The sequence below is a fragment of the Elephantulus edwardii genome, unplaced genomic scaffold (genome assembly GCF_000299155.1).
Source record: "Elephantulus edwardii isolate Elephantulus edwardi_28Jun2011 unplaced genomic scaffold, EleEdw1.0 scaffold00059, whole genome shotgun sequence".
Classification (NCBI taxonomy): Eukaryota; Metazoa; Chordata; class Mammalia; order Macroscelidea; family Macroscelididae; genus Elephantulus; species Elephantulus edwardii.
In genome coordinates this window covers 9,782,158-9,801,326 of record NW_006399809.1, presented here as the reverse complement: position 1 = coordinate 9,801,326, position 19,169 = coordinate 9,782,158, and the positions used below count along the sequence as shown (strand labels likewise).

Sequence of the window (19,169 nt, the reverse complement as noted above, 5' to 3'; positions counted from 1 at the left end):
GTTTCTTTTTGAGTTCTGGCTGGGTCTGAAGTTCCCTCAGCTAGCACAATGGAGTTAATTACAGCCAGTATTCTCTCAGCATTTTTTCTGAAGAGCTTAATTGCATTTTCTGGTTATTTTTTTACTTGATAGCTTTCATCTTCAAAGTAAATAAATTTGGGAAGAGTTTTGCGTGTTTTTTTTTTTATTGTTGAATTATTTAGTAAGTTTCTCTCTATGTTTTCTTCTTCTTTTTTTTTTTTTTTTACTTTTCTCAAGGAATAATTGGGATCTTGCCTCATGAATTAGGCTTTCAAAACCAGTGACAGAAATGAAGAATTGTAAGATCCTAATTAGCCTTTGAGTTAATGCCAAGGCAGTTAGTGCTAGTGAAGTAAACAATGGCTGAGAATATATTCTTAGACTCATATTGAGGAGAATAAAAGAAAAATTGTGTTCTTTTTAATATCTGCTCAGATGTCTGAAAGTGGGAGTCAGGGATTTCAAGTGACATTTTCACTTTTTGTTCAATGACTTAAGCAGATTAGGTGAACTGGTTCTTCTTGGCCTTTAATTATTCACTGAATTAAGCAATCATTGGCAATGCAGGAATTGTGATATATTAATTGATTATTTGGAAATGCCTTGTATTTTGTCATTCAATATGTATTGCTTTGTAGATCAAAACCCCCTTGCTCCTCACTCATTAACACGATTGCCAGAGAAAATGTTGCATTTGATATTCAGATGCTAAAAAATATTCACCCTTTATCTGAGATTCCAACTTGGCATCTTATATTTTAGTTTGCTAAATTGGATAGCTCTAGCAATGAAAGAGTTTCCCCTTCACTATTTTCACAACAATAAAACCGTCTAAGCATTGTGCTGGGATGTAGGATGGAGAAGGCAAGGAGAGGATTTGTGCCCTCCCAGTTCTGATTAATGTTTCTTCCTAGCAGGATCTTTAGCAGACATTGATGATGATGCTATTCTTTAAAGGCCTGCTTTTATGATGCCTTTTCAACTAGGACTGATTCACAGTAGGACCCAAGTAAATACTGATAATTTATTTGAAATAAACATTATCTCCATTAAACATAATTATCACTGTTGTTGTTATGTGCTGTCAAATCACCTGTGACCCCTCGTGACTCCATGTACAGCAGCTCTGAACCCTGTCCAATCCTGAGCCAGTTTCACTAATTCCAACACACCAACCCCCATTACATTACAGACAGGTAAAAGATAAAAGAATATGATGATTTCCCTTTTCTTTTCATTGTGGAAATACACGTAATAAAACACATCAACTCAACAATTTGTATATGTATAATTCAGTGACTTTGATTATATATTTGAAAGTGAGCAACCTTTCTTGCAATCCTCTTCCACATCCTTCTAGTAAATGGAGATGTTGTAAGGAAACTTTTTTGAGTACTTAAAAAGTTTCAGGCATGATACCAGGTGCTTTGCACATAGTATTTCTACTGATTTCTCATATCAGTACAGTGAGCAAGGTTCCTAGTATTGACATCTTTTTATAGAACAGAAAACTGAGTCTTGGAGAGATCGAGCTTAAGGTCACATTTCTAGGTAGTGGAGGAACAGAAGATAAGAATGTAGCCCCTTCTAAAAAAAAGAAAAGAAAAAAAGAATGTAGCCTCTTCTGAAATGGTCTATCTGGGAGCAGTTATTCTCAATTGGGGTGATTTTGTCTCCTTGAGTCATTTGTCACCATCAGGAGATATTTTCAGTTGTCACAACTGAGGTTGAGATGGATAGTACTACTGCATCTGAGAAGAGAGACAAGAGATTCTATAATACAGAAATACCCTCACTCCAAAGATTTTTCCAGTTCAAAAAGTTAATATAACTGAGACTGAGAAATCTTGCTATATAGAAGAAGATAGAAGAAACAAAGGGGAAGGATCTCATGTTACTATTACAGCTTGAATGCAACTAAGGTGTGCTATGGACTTCCACCCGGCATGGTCTTTGGCCATAATAAGACCACAGCCAGTTAGCAGTGAGCTTCTCAGGAAGAAGGCTGCTGTTCCACCTATCAATTGCTTACCGGAGTCTTGGAGTCTTTAATGATGACTTTTGCCTTCTGGAGTGTCAATTTCCATGCTTCCTACAAAAGCAAAATCAGATAATATTACAACTCATGTCCTATATTTCTTACTATGTCTATTCTAAAGTCAGCATTATTTTTCAAAACAAATAACAATAACCCTTAAGCTTGCAATAAAAAATTATTTTGTATATTTGTGATAACTCTTAAGAAGGCAATTCAGTGTTAATAACCACATTTATTAAGGGCTTTACTCTCAGCCTGACATGGTAAAAGGCATTATAAACATTAGTCTATTTAATCTTCACAATAGCCTTGAGAGTATGATCAATTGACAGATGAGGAAATTAACATGCAGTTAAGTAAAACACTGGCCCAAGATCACATAGCCAGTGTCTGGCAGAGACACAATTTGAGCTTCTGGCTTCCTAAGTATTACACTGCAAAGATCTCCCTAAATAACCATACTGTGTCTAAAAATTGTCACAAGCAGGAAACCTCTAGTGTCTTCCTGGTAGCAGCAGGTCATAGGTAGGACTGAAGAGTAGTCTACCATCCATGGTTACATTCCATATCTTACTTACCTTCTTTTCTAGTTTAAAAAGGGAGCTCTGCTGGTATTATCTATAGGGAATAGCTCTGCTCATCCAAAGGCCACACCTCTCCGGCAGTTCAAATCTACCAGCAGCTCCTTGGGTATACAGCATACAGTTTATATAGTTATGCTGAACAAAAAATTCAAGAACTTGTGCTATCTGAAGAAGAATGTAGTATCAGGACTGGAAGAAGACTCAACAGCCTGTGTTACGCAGATGATAGAGCTTGATGCAGAAAATGAAGAAGATTCAATATGTTTATTAAAGAAGATAAAAGATTACAACCTTACATATGGATTACATCTAATCAAAATATCCTCACCACCAGGGTAATAAGGCCATATTATTATAGGCAAAGATTGAAGTTGTCAAGAATTTAATTTTGCCTAGATCCACAATCAACACTCCTGGTAACAGCCATCAAGAAATCAAAAGAAGTGTTGCAATGGGCAAATCTGCTTAAAGGAGATTGAGACATCTTTAAGAGCAAGGATGTCAGTTTACAGACTAAGGTGTGCTTGGCTCAAGCCAAGACATTTTCAGTTACATTATGTGTACGTGAAAGACAGTGAATAAGGAAGACTGAAGAAGAATTTAAGCTTTTGCATTGTGAAGCCAACTAACAGCATTGAATATCACAGACTGCCAGAAGGATAAACAAAAATCTGTCCTGGAGGACGAGTTGTCATGGTGCTCCTTGGAGTCAAGGATGGTGAAGCTGTCTCACATAGTTTAGAGATGTTATCAGGAGGTACCAGTCCAAAGAACAGAGAATAGAGGGTCCTGGGAAGAGAGGAAAACCTTCAACAAGATGGAGTGATACAGTGACTACAACAATAGACTAGAATGTAGTGGAAATCAAGAGGATATGGTGAAGTTTGGCTCTGTTGTTCTAAAGGCCACTATGAATTGCAGTTGACTCGACAGCACTTAACAACAACAACAGCAACAACAACATTGTGATGAAAATGGGGCAATGGAAGTTAAGTTGTAGTGTCCTTGCTATTCATGTGGGAGACCTGATTTCAGTTACTGGCCAATCCATCTCTTGTACAGATACCATGTCTCTGACAGTGGAGACATGCATTTTGTTATAATGGCAAACAAATTTCGCAGAGATCGCAATCTAAAACAGAAGGGAAGGCTTGGCCATCCACTTCTAAAAGTCAGCAATCTGAGGATTGCGATGGTCTGATTCACAACTGATCATGGGACAGTTGTGGACCAGGCAGCATTTCTCTTCACTGTGCCTGGGGCAGCCAGGAGCTAGGAGTGGATTTGACAACAACTAACAATACCATAGTTATGAAACTCCAAAGACCACTGGGTTTATAAGTTTGTGGAAAGAATGGGATGAAGATTACCCTAGATGTACCCAATTTCACCGCCCCACCCCCGCCACCCAGTGCACATATCTGGTGAATTATTAGTATTATGTTCCTTCTGTATTTTTTATAACTAACATTTTAAGTTAAAATGCTAGTCAAGAAAACTTGAGTGTTTTCTAGCCCTTAGGAAAAGTGATGCTAATTTTCTTGGCTTTCAGCCTCAAAGAAATGCTATCCACTCTGTTTTGTGTTTGGTGTTTTTTTTTTTTGTTGTTGTTGTTGTTTTATTAATCATTTCATGAGCCCGTAATTTAGCCACTTTTCCATAAGTGAACAGTAACTAATTTAGCACTTTTTAGAGTGGCCTTATATGCAGACTAATGGATTTCTTTTTCTGTTTTCTAGATGTATTATGTTGTTGACTCACTAACATCTAGCTCACAGCCAAGAATGCTATAACTCATGCCTGAATAAAGCTAAAGGTGTTTTATCTATCTAGCTAGCTCTATCTATCTATCTATCTATCTATCTATCTATCTATCTATCATCTATCTATATCTGGTATCTGGTAGCCTACTGGTAAAGAGCTGTGCTGTAATCCCAAAGACACGAGGTCCAAATCCATCAACTACTCTGTAGGAAAAGGATGGGAAATCTCCTCCTGTATGATTTATTGCCTCTGAGAACATGCTGGGGGTCAGCAATGGGTCCGTTCTCATATATTTGAGGAGCTATGTTTGAGGAACAAAGTGATCATTAACAAAAAAGAAAAAACTGTGACAAAAGTGTTGCTACAAAAAGGATACCTGTTTATACTATGATATCTGTAATAAGAAGACAGGGTGGGTACAAGACTTTTTCACTATTCTGTGCATGTCTGTGTATGACTGTGAAGGTGTGTGTGCATGTAATGATTTTGGACTCACAAATAAAGGCTAGTGAGTAGGTAAATTGTAAATATGAAATGTAAGAATAATGAAAATTTTTACTATTTTCACTTTTAAGGAACTTGCAATTTGGTTGGAAAGTTGAAAAAAAAGTTCATGTAGTATAGTCTGAGGGAGAAAAGTAGATAACATCTTCCCATAAAGATTTACAGCCTCTGAGGCACAAAGAAGGGTCACTCAGAGTCCAAATATATTCAATTGCAGTGAGATTATGAAAATTAAAAAATATGAAGCAAATACAGAGAAAAATAAAGCATTACTGGGAAAAATGTTTTATTTGTTATCAGGAAGGACTGACTCATAGCAGACCCTCTAGAGGATTTTCAGAGGCTGTAAGTTGCATGAGAAGAGATTGTTCATCTTTCTTCTGTGGAGCAGCTGGTGGATTCAAACTATCAGACCTTGGATTAGCAGTACAACTCATTACCAAGTAGCCCACCAAAGCTCAGTGGGGAAAACAGAGGGAAAAGAGAGAGAAGGAACATGTTTGATAGACAGGGCATCATGAGTAAGGGCTTGGAGATGACAGCAGCTGGGCCAAAGTGAAGTGAGTAGTTCAGATTTTCTGGCTGAAGGGAAGCAGAGAAGAGAAAGCTAGGAATGTTGATTTTGCAAAGAATGGGAGATCTTGAGAGCTATGACGAAACTTGGTGTTTAGTCTAAGAGTAGTTGTTGGCTTATGAGTTTTTTAGAATGTGTATGTCAGATTTAGGAACAAATTAAAGTTGAAAAAATATATCTTTCTTCCAAAGTTACTAATTTAAAATGCATTCATAATAATATAAGAAAGAGAAAATAAAAAAATTATTCTCTCTTTTTTTCCCTCCACTAGAAGAAAATTGACATGAAGAAATCTCAGACATTTGAAAATTAAATGCTCATCTTAGTGACAAACACAACAGACAAAATTCAAGCAATGCAAATAGGAAGAAGCAAAACTTCCAAATATTTTCACTGTTAGCAATTTTATTTTAAATCATTGTAAAGTGTGAGGACTACTACTTCATATTCTTAAAAAATAAAATCTCAGGATGGACAATGTAACTGTAATAAATAGTTGGAGAAGACGTTTTGGAATGGATAATGAACTGGATTTAAAACTCTTGAAGTTGGAAGTCAAAATGTTGGTAATAACTCAGGGTAAAGCAATCATCTGAGGCCCATAAGCAGATTCTCCACTGATAATGAGGCCCATGGTTCTGCAAGCATTCATTTGATCCTACCATTTGTTACAATCAAATCTTTCCAAGTTCCTATTACTTTCTCCTTTAAGTTATTTTATTTTCTTATTTCTGCTTCAACTTCTATCTAGAGTCTGATTATCTAACACCTACACAAGGAACCTCTCACACAGTCTCACAGAGAAAGAAACCCTCTGCATGGGGCTTATGGTCCAAAGAACTGTGGATAAGTATATTAAGTTTCTTTACTGAAGAACCTGGAAAATGGTCAAGGACAGCCAGCCATGGTGCCTTAGCACTTTACAGAATGGAAAAGGGAAGGACAATATTCCACTATTAATCAGAGCATACATACACTGGTGTATAATGTACATAGTGGCTCACTAGAACACTTCTGTCTACAATGGTCTAAGTGTTCATCCGAAGAAGAGCAATCTTTCAGGTAAGTGGTAAGTCTTGGTGACCTCTGACTGCTTTTGTTATCCAGGGCTACAGTAGTTCTCAGCCCTGATCTCTGAGCAGTTTGGATGACAGAAGATCAAGGGTCAAGCACTCATCTCTATCAATTTCTTGTTCAAATGGGTGCACTGGCAGGACATAAGTTCTGCCAGGATTCTGAAGGATTGCCCTAAACGGAGTCCAAGCAAAAGGAAGTTGCTGCTTAATAACTTTAGGTGTTTGAATGTAGGTAAAACTTCCTTCTTCCATGATTTTTGTGTATTCCGTCAGCCTTTATTCACAACAACAACAGAATGAACTGTGGCCTGGTCCTGTGCCAGCCTCACATTCATTGCTGTGCGTGATCCCATTGTTGAAGTATAAATCCATCTCACTGGGGACCATCCTTTTTTTCACTCTAACTCTTTTAAAGATTACATTTATGTGTAAATCATGGTATTCTTTGTTATGTTTGCACTTAAAATGAACTTGAACATAAGATTATTTGCAGGCTTAAAACCTTCTCTCTTGAGAATTGTGTCCTTGGATAAGTTACTCAAGCAATAGAAGCCTCAAGTTCCTTGTCTGTAAAATAAGAATGATAGAGTACTGACGTTAGAATTAAACAAAATAGTACTTGCAAAGTACTTAGAATAAAAAGCTTCTGTTAGGTGCCATCAAGTTGAGCATGATTCATAGCATGAATCATGAATGTTCTTATGAAGAGTAGACCTGAACCCTGTCCTATCTTGTGCCCTCATCATCATCTCTGACACACTTGAGCCCATCACCTTGGTCATTATGTCAATCCATCTTGTTGGGGACATTTCTCTCTTTCACTGACCTTTCAAAGCATGATTTCCTTTTCCAAGGAATAGTTTCTCTTAGCAATGTGCCCAAAAAATGAGAAACAAAATTTTATCATTTTTGCCCCCTAAAAGCCCTCTGGCTGTACTTTCTCCAAGACATATCTGTTTATTCTTTGGCACTCCATAAGATAGTCAATACTCTTCTCCAACACAAACTATGTGCTATGAGTTGATTCATGTCTTCCCTAAAGAAGAGAAGAGTGTCCCATAGGGTTTCCAAGACTCTAAATGGTAAAAAAAAAAACAAAACCAAAAACCCAAAAACAAAAAAACAAACCACCCCAACTCATCTTTCTTCCTTGTATTATCTGGTGGGTTTGAGTCATCAGGATTTGGTTATTAGCTGAGCATTGTAAACACTACACCACCAGAACTCAATTAGGTAGAACAGTACCTAGGATATGATAAGCACCTTGCCTTCATCACACATACACTTTCAGTTTATTTTCATGAGTGGCCAATCCTTGGAAAAAGACGTCTCTCTGGGAAAGGTGGAGGGCAAAGAAAGAGAGGAAGAGACTTTACAAGATGAATTGGCACAGTGACTGAAATACCGGGCTCAGGTGCATCAGAGATGGTGCACAATATTACAAAGTTTAGATCTGTTTATAGGATTTCTATCTGTGTAGTCAACGTGACAGCCAGTAACAACAGAAATAGAGTAAGCATAACATTAGTTAACTATAATTGTTATTGTTATTTCAAATTATGTTGCCAATATACAGTTTAAAAAGGTACATTCATTACAAAATCAGCCTTATACAAATGTATGCCATTTTTCAATGATCTTGGGACATTCTTCTGAGAAAAATGTATTACTATGTTACAGATTGAAAAGCTGAGCTCAAAGAAGTTGCATGATTTAAAGAAGTGACTCAGCTTGCAGGACCAAGATTGATTCTGGTCTTTGGGCTACAGTCCTTTATCCAGCTTGCTACACTGCTTTCCAAGAATAAATTATATCTACAATTTTAACATAAGAAAATATGACCTATGTGATTTAACCAAGATTTACCAGAATGGCACATATAACTCAAATGCAATGTAGATAGTATAATGCAAGATTAGATAGCCAGGGACATAAATATATTCCAGAAAGCCAGGCTCAGATGTGGAAATCCATGTAAGCAAAGGTAAAACCATAATAGCAAGTATGTAATTGGTAATGTAAGGAGAACAGAATAGTCACAAATTTAGAGTAATTTCTTTGTACAACCACCATTTCCACTCATTCATTCAACAGATCCTGGAGTGTCTGTACTACTCTGTAACGTATACATTAGGGAGATACTAGTGAGTGAGATTTGATCCTTCCCATCAAGGGGCTTATAAGCTGAAGGAGAACTGAGAGCATTTACAAAGCAATATGAAAAGGGTTAAGTAGGTGTGAGCACAGAGCACACTCAGAGCACACATCGACTTGTAAGAGCGTAGAACTAGACACAGGAAGATTTCTAAAGGAGCAGGCAGCTGTGGGGAGACTCAAAGGAGAGGACAAGCAGAAGGTACAAGGCAAAAAGGGAATGAATGTTCTTGAAATGGAAGCTATGTCCTATGTGGTGCAGCTCAGGATCACACCTCTTAAAGGTTGAGGGATTACTTCCTGTTGTTATGCAGAGACCTCACTTCTCAGCCCACTGTGGCTTAGGAGAATTGCCTTGCCCACATTTATTCTCATATTCCTAGGACTGCCCACATGCAGTGACTCCTTGATGCTGGGAGAACAAAGACCTGACCCACTCTCTTCAAAAGGGAACAACTCTTGAGTTTTCTCACAGACTAACGTCTCTGCTGCACCCTGCCTCCTCTACTTTCCCCACGGATGTTTATCTCTTGAACATGTCACAACAAATTCTTAGTGTTTTCAATCATTTCATATGCATGTGAAAGTTGGACAATGAGTAAGGAAAACCAAAGAAGAATTGATGTATTTGGATAGTGATATTGGAAAAAAAAATGGATGTACCTTGAGCTGCCACAAATTTGTCTTGGATGAAGCACAGTCAGTGGACTTCTCGGAAGCAAGACCATTAAGGCTTTGCAGTAGATACTCTGGGCATATCAAGAGGGACCAGTCACTGGAGAAGGGCATCATGCTTGCAAAAGTGGAAGATCATGGTAAGAGAGGAAGATCTTCAATGATATGGATTGACATTATGGTCACAACAATGGGCTAAAGCACAACGGAAACTGAAGAAACCCAGGATGAGGCAGGATTTCTGATGTGTGTGATTCATTGTCACTGAGTTGGAACTGACTGAGCGCTGACCCTCCACTAGGTTTCCAATACTATGAACTGCATAGGAGGACGCTACTCAAATTCTTTTTCCTTGGAGCCACTAGCAGATGCCAACTGTATCCAGATGTGGTCTTTAGATTAGCATTTCAATCCCATAGAAACATGACCAGAGCTCCCTTTTATTATAAATAGGGTTGCTGTAAGTCAGAGTTAATTTGGTAACACAATACAACAGTCTTTGAGTGTGTAACTTTGAGTGTAACAACAGTCTTAAGAGTGTGCTCCCATGGAACATAATCAAGAACCTGCAACTTAGTAGTGTGGTTTTTCATGCATATGGAGCAGCGTGTGTGAAACTAGGAGAGCCCTGTGCACTCCAGGCACCTTTGAGAGCTTTGGATAGCTGGAGCCCATAATGCGGTAGTGGTGGTGGAGGTGCAAATAAATGAGGTTGGAGAGGTAACAGAGATGAGAACCTGAAAGTTCTTGTTCTGTGCTAAGAAGTTTGAACTTCATCTTTAAGGAAGTAGAATGAGCTGGGAATCGTCATTGGCACTGTTTTAACCTTGAATGAGTAGTTCAGGGCACAGTTCACTGATAAGACTGATGGAATCCAGCTTTGCACGGATACTGGAACTTTTTATAAAAGTTCCAGTTGAGAGCTGTTGATTGGGAACTGACTCATAGCTGACCCTCCAGTGGGATTTCAGAGGCTGTAACTGGCACAGGAGAAGAATGCCCATCTTTCTTTGCAGAGTAGCTGATGAATTGCACTGCCTGTCATTGGCTTGATATCACAACTTCTTACTACTAGGCTACCAGAGCTCCCTTTTCTAGAACTCTAAGAGCCTTTTATATAATGTTATCATTCTTTACTTATAATAAGGCTCCATTTGTAATGTATTATTTTGATAATACATTACATACATGAGGAACATACATACATTAATATATGAGGAAGAACAATTATTTATGAAATGTTTAATATGTGCTATACACAGAACTAAGTGCATTCCCACTTAGTTACAAATTAATGTAATCTTCACCATAACTCTTAAGGCAATAGTTTATAGCTGAGTTAAACTTAGATTTGCAGTGAACTTTAAAGTCACAGAATCAATAAGTGGCACTGAGAAGATTCAATTTATACCTGTTCAGTAGGAAATCTGTGTTTATAACCCTGGCAAGAGAGGTATTAATCCATGTGCTAGAAAATAAATTATTTTAAGTTAAAAAATCTTGGGAAATCCTGAACTAAACCTCTCTAGGGGAAAGATCACAAAACAGATGAACATAGTCATGACGTTGAGCTAATAGTAAACTATTTAGATTGTAATTTCTGTAATACTAGGACTCTTGATGAAGAGTACATAATATATATTGAGTACTTTAGGGAACCTGTGAGCTCTAGTGGCCTAGTGGCAAGAAGCAGTGCTGCAATCCCGAAGGCATGTGGTTCAAATCCACCAGCTTCTCTGTGGGAGCCAGATGGACAATCTCCTCCCATATGATTAACTATGTCTGAAAACCCACGGGAGGATCAGCTACGGGTCAGTTCTGACTGATGGTAGACATCACCACCACCGAAAACCTGAGGAACATAGTGCACACTAGTGTCCCAGGAGCTCAAAATTACACTTGAATGTTTTGCAACAGCTGGTGAATTAGACAAGATACATTCACCAATCCAGTTATCTCAGATTCTATGATGTTGAAGAAGTGAATTCTGCTCACTTAGGAACGAAGCCAGTAAAGAAAGAGAGTGTCTTCTGGCATGCTTTTCTATAGAGAACAATTTTTAGTAATCAAGTTCTCTATCAATTATAGCAGCAGTAGATTTGAAAATTACAGAAAGTGCCTTTTGTTCTCTTCATACTCTTGACAGCAATGACAGGCTCCAACAAAAGAGAATATCCCTGGGGAGTGGAATGATGATTTCAGAGGGGTGTTTTTGATTGTCAAAATGCGTGCAGGTATGGGGTGGGGTGGGCGATGTGATGGGGGTGGGGAGGGAGGGAGAAGATCACTGATAAATTCCTGATCTCTGCTAGGAGTTTAATAACACAGGTTGTTCTCCACAAACAAATTTTTGTGTTGGAGTGAGATTTGAAAGATGGCATCTCCAAGGAGTCCACACCCACTGGAGGAGTTGGGTGCCTAAGTTACTACAGCATAAGGCAGACAATAAAACCAAAAGAAAGATACAAAAATGGCTATAAAGGCTGTTTTTATGAAGTGAGAAGATGAAGGCACAATACTCCACTGTTTATGAGTTTTCATCAAATAGTAGCATGTCTGGCCATGGGGCAGAATTTGCTGGTCTATTACTGTGTCTGTGTTTTACTGTATCCTGCAATGGTTGTTATGTTTTAATACCTAAGATTTAGCTCAATTTTGTTTTCAAGTTCCAGCATTTCCCAGCCCTAACTACCATTTATAACTTTAAGCTATATGGAAAAAATGAAGCCAATTCACACCACTTTCTACTTCCTTCAAGGCCAAAAAATTTGTCAGGAAAGAAAAGACATGCACAGGGGGAAAAAAGAAAGAAAAATCACTACTTTTTTCAGTCACCAATCATTTATTTATCGTGTCACCAAGTCACTTTTAAATGTATTTCATTTTATTACTGAATGTCTTCTTCATGCATAGTTTAGAATAAAATCTAGCTAGCAAGCTAAATTTTATTCTTTCCTATTCCTACAGTAAACCTGATTTTTACAGCAAGAGAAAGCATATTCACTATGTTCTTTTCTATTGTTTCCTTTTGTTCATCAAAACAAACAAACAACCCATCTTGTTTTATGCAACAGTCCAAGTACACTTGGTGATACAAGGGACAAATGATTGGTCACTAATTGAAATGTTGGCAGTTGGTACAGTTTGCCACAATAATTTACAGCTTTGGAAATCCTGTGGGGAATTTCTATTCTGTTCTACAGGATGACTTTGAGTCAGAAACTCCTCGGTGTCAGTGGTTTGATTCCTACCTTGTCCTTTTCCTTGTATTCACTGATTTTACTGATTTCACTTGTGTGGTATTGATAGTTCAAAACACATTTCCTAGCATCATATCACTATGGGGCAGTAGATTGATGATACAAGAAGGATTTCCTAGCCGTTTACGTTTATTTTTGCCATATTGCTGAGTAGGGCTCTACTAGTAATGTGAAGGAGGCAAATAGTATTTTTTGGGTGGGAACATGCAAATACAGTGTATTGATTAATAATGAGGGATTGGTGAGTTTTGTCTTTGCAACAAATCCAAATTGAGCAAGTTTGGAGGGGAAAACGGAAATCTTGCTTATGTAAAGACAGCAGATAAAAATCTCTTTTGGGTCAGAGATTCCTGTGTGAGTCAGACTGGGACCAGCAACAGCAGTAAGAGTAGAGAACCAGACATCAATGTCAGGCAGAGCTGACAGGGGCATGCTGATTCACAGATCCTTTGCTCAAGCTTACTGGAGGAATAAGGGGTGGGGATGCCATAATTGCTGGGACTAAAAGAGCTGTACAACACTGTTCCAAAGTCATGAGACTGAAAGTCAGAAGGACTGCAGGCATACCTGAGAAGAGGTCCTGACTAAAGAACTATATACTGTTTCCAAACGGAATTATAACCTGTTAGTCCTCTAAGAAGACTCATAATCATAGATGTGGTCTGTGAGTTTTGTGTGGTCATTGCAACAGACTAGCTGGCCCATGAGTAGGGCAATGAGAGCCCTGGAGGGGTGATTGGTACTAGGATTGATAGAAGTAGGTAGAATGCTTGATGACCTGTCTATCCATATAGGAACCAACTTTGTGCTCTTGATGTTGCTAGTGGTGTCTCTGGCCCCCTTGTGGAGTTAATAGAGGTCAAATGTTGCTGTCCTATGCCTGTTTCACTGTTTTTCAGCTATGTTCATCACTACCACCACAACTATATCCCAATTTCACCCTCTTTAGTAGATGTTCTCTTTAACATCAGGTTCTATGAAAAACATTGTGTTTATTTTACCTCTAAATATTTATGCCAATTCACCATAGAATTTACTAATAGTTCTTAAGACTCATTTTATAGAAGAGAAATCTAAGGCTTCACAAGTAAAATCTTTATCACATTTTGACAGTTTCTTCCTAGTATCTGTTCTTATGTAACATTTCTCTAGTGCTAGCTAAATGCCATGGGCTATCCTTATCTACATGATGATACAAGTGATTGATATACTTGGCTCTTGTCCACCCAGAGATACCTCAGAAGAAAGGCCTGCTGATCTAATTTAAAATAAAAGAGCCACTGAAAACCCCATGGAGCACAATTCTAGTAATGCTATTGGCTCTGATCCTACTCTGAACAAAATAATTTCTGGTTGGCAACTGGGTGACTCAGATGATGTGACTTAGTCATTAGGTGATATGTAATACTTGTGTAATGCATACTCATTTCTATACTATAATATGTAATTAATTGTTTTTGTTGTTAGGTGCAATCGAGTCGCAGATGACTCATAGCAACCCTATGAATGGAAGGCCTGAGCACTGTTCGTACATAAAGTTTCTGGGGGCCAGCCATTTCAGAAGTGGATGCCACCACTCCTCTTCCAGGCTTAGTTTTTAAAAATTGGTTTAACATAGTGGATTTAACAAAAACGACAAATTTATTCTCCTGAATAAATTGACCTCTGAAGGTCAGAAATTGGAAATTAGGCTTACGGAGCTAAGTCTAGGAATCCAAAGCCTAGTTCATTCTGGTGGCTCAGAGTAGAATCATTCTTGTTTTTTCCAGTTTCTCTAGTCTGCACATATTCCTTGGCTGATAGCCCTATTATTCTGACTTCTGCTTCCACTGTATTTTCCTCTCTATATTTGAATTCTATTGTTGTCCTTGTATAAGAAACCTAATGATTGCAATAAAACTATTGAAATAATGCAGGATAATCTCCCATCTAACAGTCATGTTTGCAAAGTTTCTTTGCCACATTAAAAAAAAAGACCTACAGGTTTTGGGGATTAGGGTATAGACATTTATTATTACTATTATTACAATGTCAAGAAAACAAAAATCCCCACAATTGGACCAGCAAGCAGTATCAAGACAGAGAAAAGATTGAAACTGTCAAGGGTTTAATTTTACTTGGATTCACAATCAACACCCATGGAAGGGACAGTCAATAAATTAAAAAAAATAAAAAGTATTGCAGTACTTGTTCTTATGAGACTGAGTTAATTTACTAAACATAATGCTCTCCAGTCTCTCCCAAGTTATGTGTAATTTTAGAAATTGTTACTCCTGAGTGCTACATAGTAATGGAATACTCATTGTGTGAATGTACTCCTATTTCTCAATCCATTCAGTTGTGGTTGGACATAAGACAGTTATTGTAAAAACAGAAAGATAATTAGTAAAACATGCATGGGAACCCATGGGAGGGAGGGGTGGGAGCAGAGGGGTGAGGATAGGTAGGATTGAAACCACAGGAAATGGGAAGGATCCAGTGGGGACCTGAAGAGATAATGTAATGATGGACAGGTCTAATGGTGATTAATTTTACAAAGCATAATGCATGGGAAAGATCTTTTGAAACACAATGTGAATGAAGAATACTGTGAAATACAATGTATTTTAACTTTGTGAGCAAACTAATATAAAAAGATTTTAAAACAAAACGATGTGTTGCATTGAGTAAATCTATTACAGACCTCTTTCAAATACTAACAAGCATGAGTGTCAGCTTAAGGACTAGTGTATGTCTAACTCATGACATGGTTTTTTCAATTGCTTCATATGCATGAGAAATATGATAATGAATTAGAAAAATACCAACAAAGAACCAATGTGCTTGAATTGTGGTGCTGAGAAAAAGTACTAATGTCCAAAGACTACCACAAGGTTAAACAGATCTGTCTTGAAAAGAATGAAACTGGGTATTCCTTAGAGTTCCTTAGGAACTGGGTGTTCCTCGTGAAATTTCATCTCACTTTGGACATATTTTCAGGAAGAATAAATTCTTATCATGCTGGGAAAGATAGAGGGTCAACAAAAGACGAGAAGCCACTCAAGGGAATGGACTGATGCAGTGACTATATTATCACTGCAGGGATTGCGAAGATGGCACAGGACAAGGTTCATATCTCTTGTTCACAGGGTCCCTTGGAGTGATCATCAACTCAAGCGCACCTAAAAACAGCAACTTTCATATTAATTCAACAAATGCCATTGATACACGCAGTGAAATACACTGGGCTCTGGAGAAATCACAAGAAACAGTACTGGGTTTGTGGAATGAAGATTATGTGCTCTTACGGAGTTTACACCCCAACAGAAGAGGCAGATTTTACAAATAATTTTACAATTGTTTAACTTACTGTATGTCTGTGCATTGCTGTACAGAGGTAACTCGTGGAAGCTATGATGCTGAATACTGTGACATTGATGTGTCAAACATGGTAATGGGTCCCCATGGTGGACAGTGTTGGCTGGAGCTTCTCGACTAAAACAAGCCTGGAAGCAGGAGCCGCATCCAGTTCCGAAATGGCTTGCCTCCGGAAACTCTATGTACGAGCAGTGCTCAGGCCTTTCCTTCATAGGGTCGCTATGAGTCGTCTACGACTCGATGGCACCAAACAACAGCAACAACAACAACAACAACAATAACAGCCTTTGTTTAATCATAATTATAATGAAGACTAGGAAGCCTGGAAGGCAAAGAAAGGGGAGAGATCCTGGAAGACTGGGCTTAATTTGAGACATTCCAGAAACACTCTTAGACGAAATGATTTCTGAGCTGAGCCCTGATGTGGCTGCTTAATTAAGTGAAGATGAAGGTTAAGAGAGGATGCTGGGAGACCAGAGATTGAAACTTTAAAATTCAAAGGATATTTCAGAACTGTTTCAATTCATTAAGGTCATTGCCTTTTGTTGAGGAAAAAGGAGAAATAAGCATATTCTCAAGAGGGAAATAGTTGTCACTTTTTGTCTCTCAATACCAGGCAAAAACCATTTTCAAATCTTAAAGTTACATAATTGCTTTTCTTGGAATTATTTTATTTCTTTTACTTATTGGAAGTCAAGATTAACAATATTTGCATGAGTATTGCTGCCCTTTGAAGAGTCTTGACATCTCTCTGAATTAAATAGATCTGAAATAAGTACTTGGTTTTCTAACAGAAAAGTTGACAGTTTAAATCCATCAGCTTCCCCAGGGGAGAAAGATGTGGTAATCTGTTTCTATATAGATGTATAACCTTGGATTGTAGGATATTATAGGATTATAATAATCCTATAGGATTTATGATTCTGTTTTACAGGGTCACTATGAGTCAGTAAGTGGTTTGGGCTTTTTTTTTTTCTAAATTTAAATAAGTCTTTGAAGTCTTGGAGGTACAAATGGTTACATACTCAACTGCTAAAAGGAAGGTTGGAACGAAATAGGAATGGGTTGCAAGAAAGGCCTGGAGAACTACTATGGAAAATACAACCATTATAACTATGTGGAGAACAGTTCTATTCTGGCACACATAGGGCTGTCGAGGTCAAAGTCACCTAAATAGAATTGGTATTCTTATATTTGCAAACATGCCCCTATGAATTGCTAAAATCTTCAATATTCCAAATAATAATTTTAAGAAACATGCAACTGGGTCTAGAGTTTCTGCTTGAGATAATTTTTTTTAAAAAAGTTCTGGAAAAAATTTAATAGTAATGGTTACACAATCGCTTCTCAATGCCAGAATACTTTGTTATGATTCACACAATAAAGACCTTTGTATAACTAATAAACACAAGTAAACATCTTTCTGGTTTTCTCTCCTTTCAGTCAAGATTCACCTGATAGCAGCAATGATGTACCTTGTGTTACACGTTCTTCTGAATCCAGCTAGAATTTCTGGAAGTTCTGTGTCTATGTACTGTTCCAGCTATTAATAATAGTCAGAAAGATTTTATTTACATCAGCGGTATTAATGATATTGTTTGATAATTTCTACATTCAGTTGGATAATTGTTTTGGGGAAGGTGACCAAATATAGATTTCTTCCAGTCAGGTAATTGTATTCCTTGTTTACTGGCATAGACTGGTGGGCATATCCACCATTGCGTTTGTTTCCTCAATTAGTAGTCCATCAATTGGGCTCTTACTTTTTTTTGCCAATGCCTACAAGTGCAGCTCTGACTTCTTCCTTGAGTACTATTTGTTCTTCATCACATTCTACTCCATGAAATGATTCAATATCAAGCTACTCTTTTTGGTACAGTGATTGTATTCCTCCCTTCATCTTTTGATGTTTCCTGCATCAGTCAAGATTCTGTCCAGAGACTCTTTCAGTGTTGCCACTTGAGGTTTGGATTTTTTCTTAATTTCTTTCAGCTCAAGAACTACTGAGTGTATTCTTTCCTCTCGGTTTTCTAACTCCAAGTCCTTGTACATTTCATTATAATGTTTTGTTTTGTTTTCCCAAGCTGCTCTTTGAAAGCTTCTGCTCAATTCTCTTATCTCAGTGTTCCTTACCCTTGTTTTGGCTTCTTCAAGTTCAAATGCATGTTTCAGAGTCACATCTGCCATCCATTTTGGTCTTTTCTTTCTTCCTTATACAGATGACACAACCTTGCTTGCAGAAAGTGAAGAAGAAGCACTTGCTGCCGAAGATCATATGGATTACAACTCAACATCAAAAAGCAAAAATCCTCATCACTGCACCCAAAGTCAATGTCTTGAAAGATGGAGAAAAGATTGAAGTTGTGGATGACTTTATTTTACTAAGATCCGCAATCACTATCCATGGTAACAAGCAGTCAAGAAATCAAAAGACATGCTGCACTAAAAAAAAAATCTACTGTCAAGGACCTCTCCAAAATGCTGAAGAGTGACAATATCGATTTCAAGACTAAGGTGCAAATGATACAAGTCATGGTATTTTCAATTACTTCCTATGCATCTGAAAGATGGACAATGAATGAAGGTGGTGGAAGAAAAATTGATGTCTTTGAATTGTGGTGTTGGTGGAGTACTGAATAGACCTCTCCTAAAAGAAATGCAACCAGAGTGCTCCTTAGAGGCAAGGATGGTAAAACTTTGTCTTGATTACTTTAGGCACATCTTCAGGACTAGTTCTTCTTTGGAGAGAGACATTATGCAGGGAAAGGTGGAAAGTCAGCATAAGTGAGGAGGGCATTCAATGAAATGGATTGACGCAGCGACTGCCACAATGAGCTGGAGCATGACAGAGATTGAAAGGACAGGGCAAGGTTCTGATTTGTTGTTCATAGGGTCAGTAAGAGTTATTACAATTTTTGGTAAAATCACTGGCATGTGTTGGAGACTGATAATTCAGGACCTCTTCAAATGCTTCAGTCTCCAGAGTCTCTTCATTCTAAGGTTGGTGAACCTATAGCTGCACTACAAGCCCATCAAACTAAAGAGGCCACCCAGAAAGCAGTTAACAGTGCCACTGATGTTCCAACTGTTTAAAATTATTCAGGGAACTTTCCCCAGTCTGTGGCTTCCCTTTTTACCCTGTTAGAGAAGTTTCTGGATGCG

General features: G+C 37.9%; 1 protein-coding gene across 1 annotated transcript in view; it reads right to left on the bottom strand.

Annotated features, from left to right (window-relative positions):
- AOAH (acyloxyacyl hydrolase (neutrophil)) overlaps positions 1 to 19,169 on the bottom strand; it is a 362,932-nt gene that overhangs the window by 259,205 nt on the left and 84,558 nt on the right. Inside the window, exon 5 of the mRNA XM_006887625.1 lies at positions 2,054 to 2,113. Coding sequence (XP_006887687.1) covers positions 2,054 to 2,113 — 60 coding nt within the window. The remainder of the gene's footprint in view (positions 1 to 2,053; positions 2,114 to 19,169) is intronic.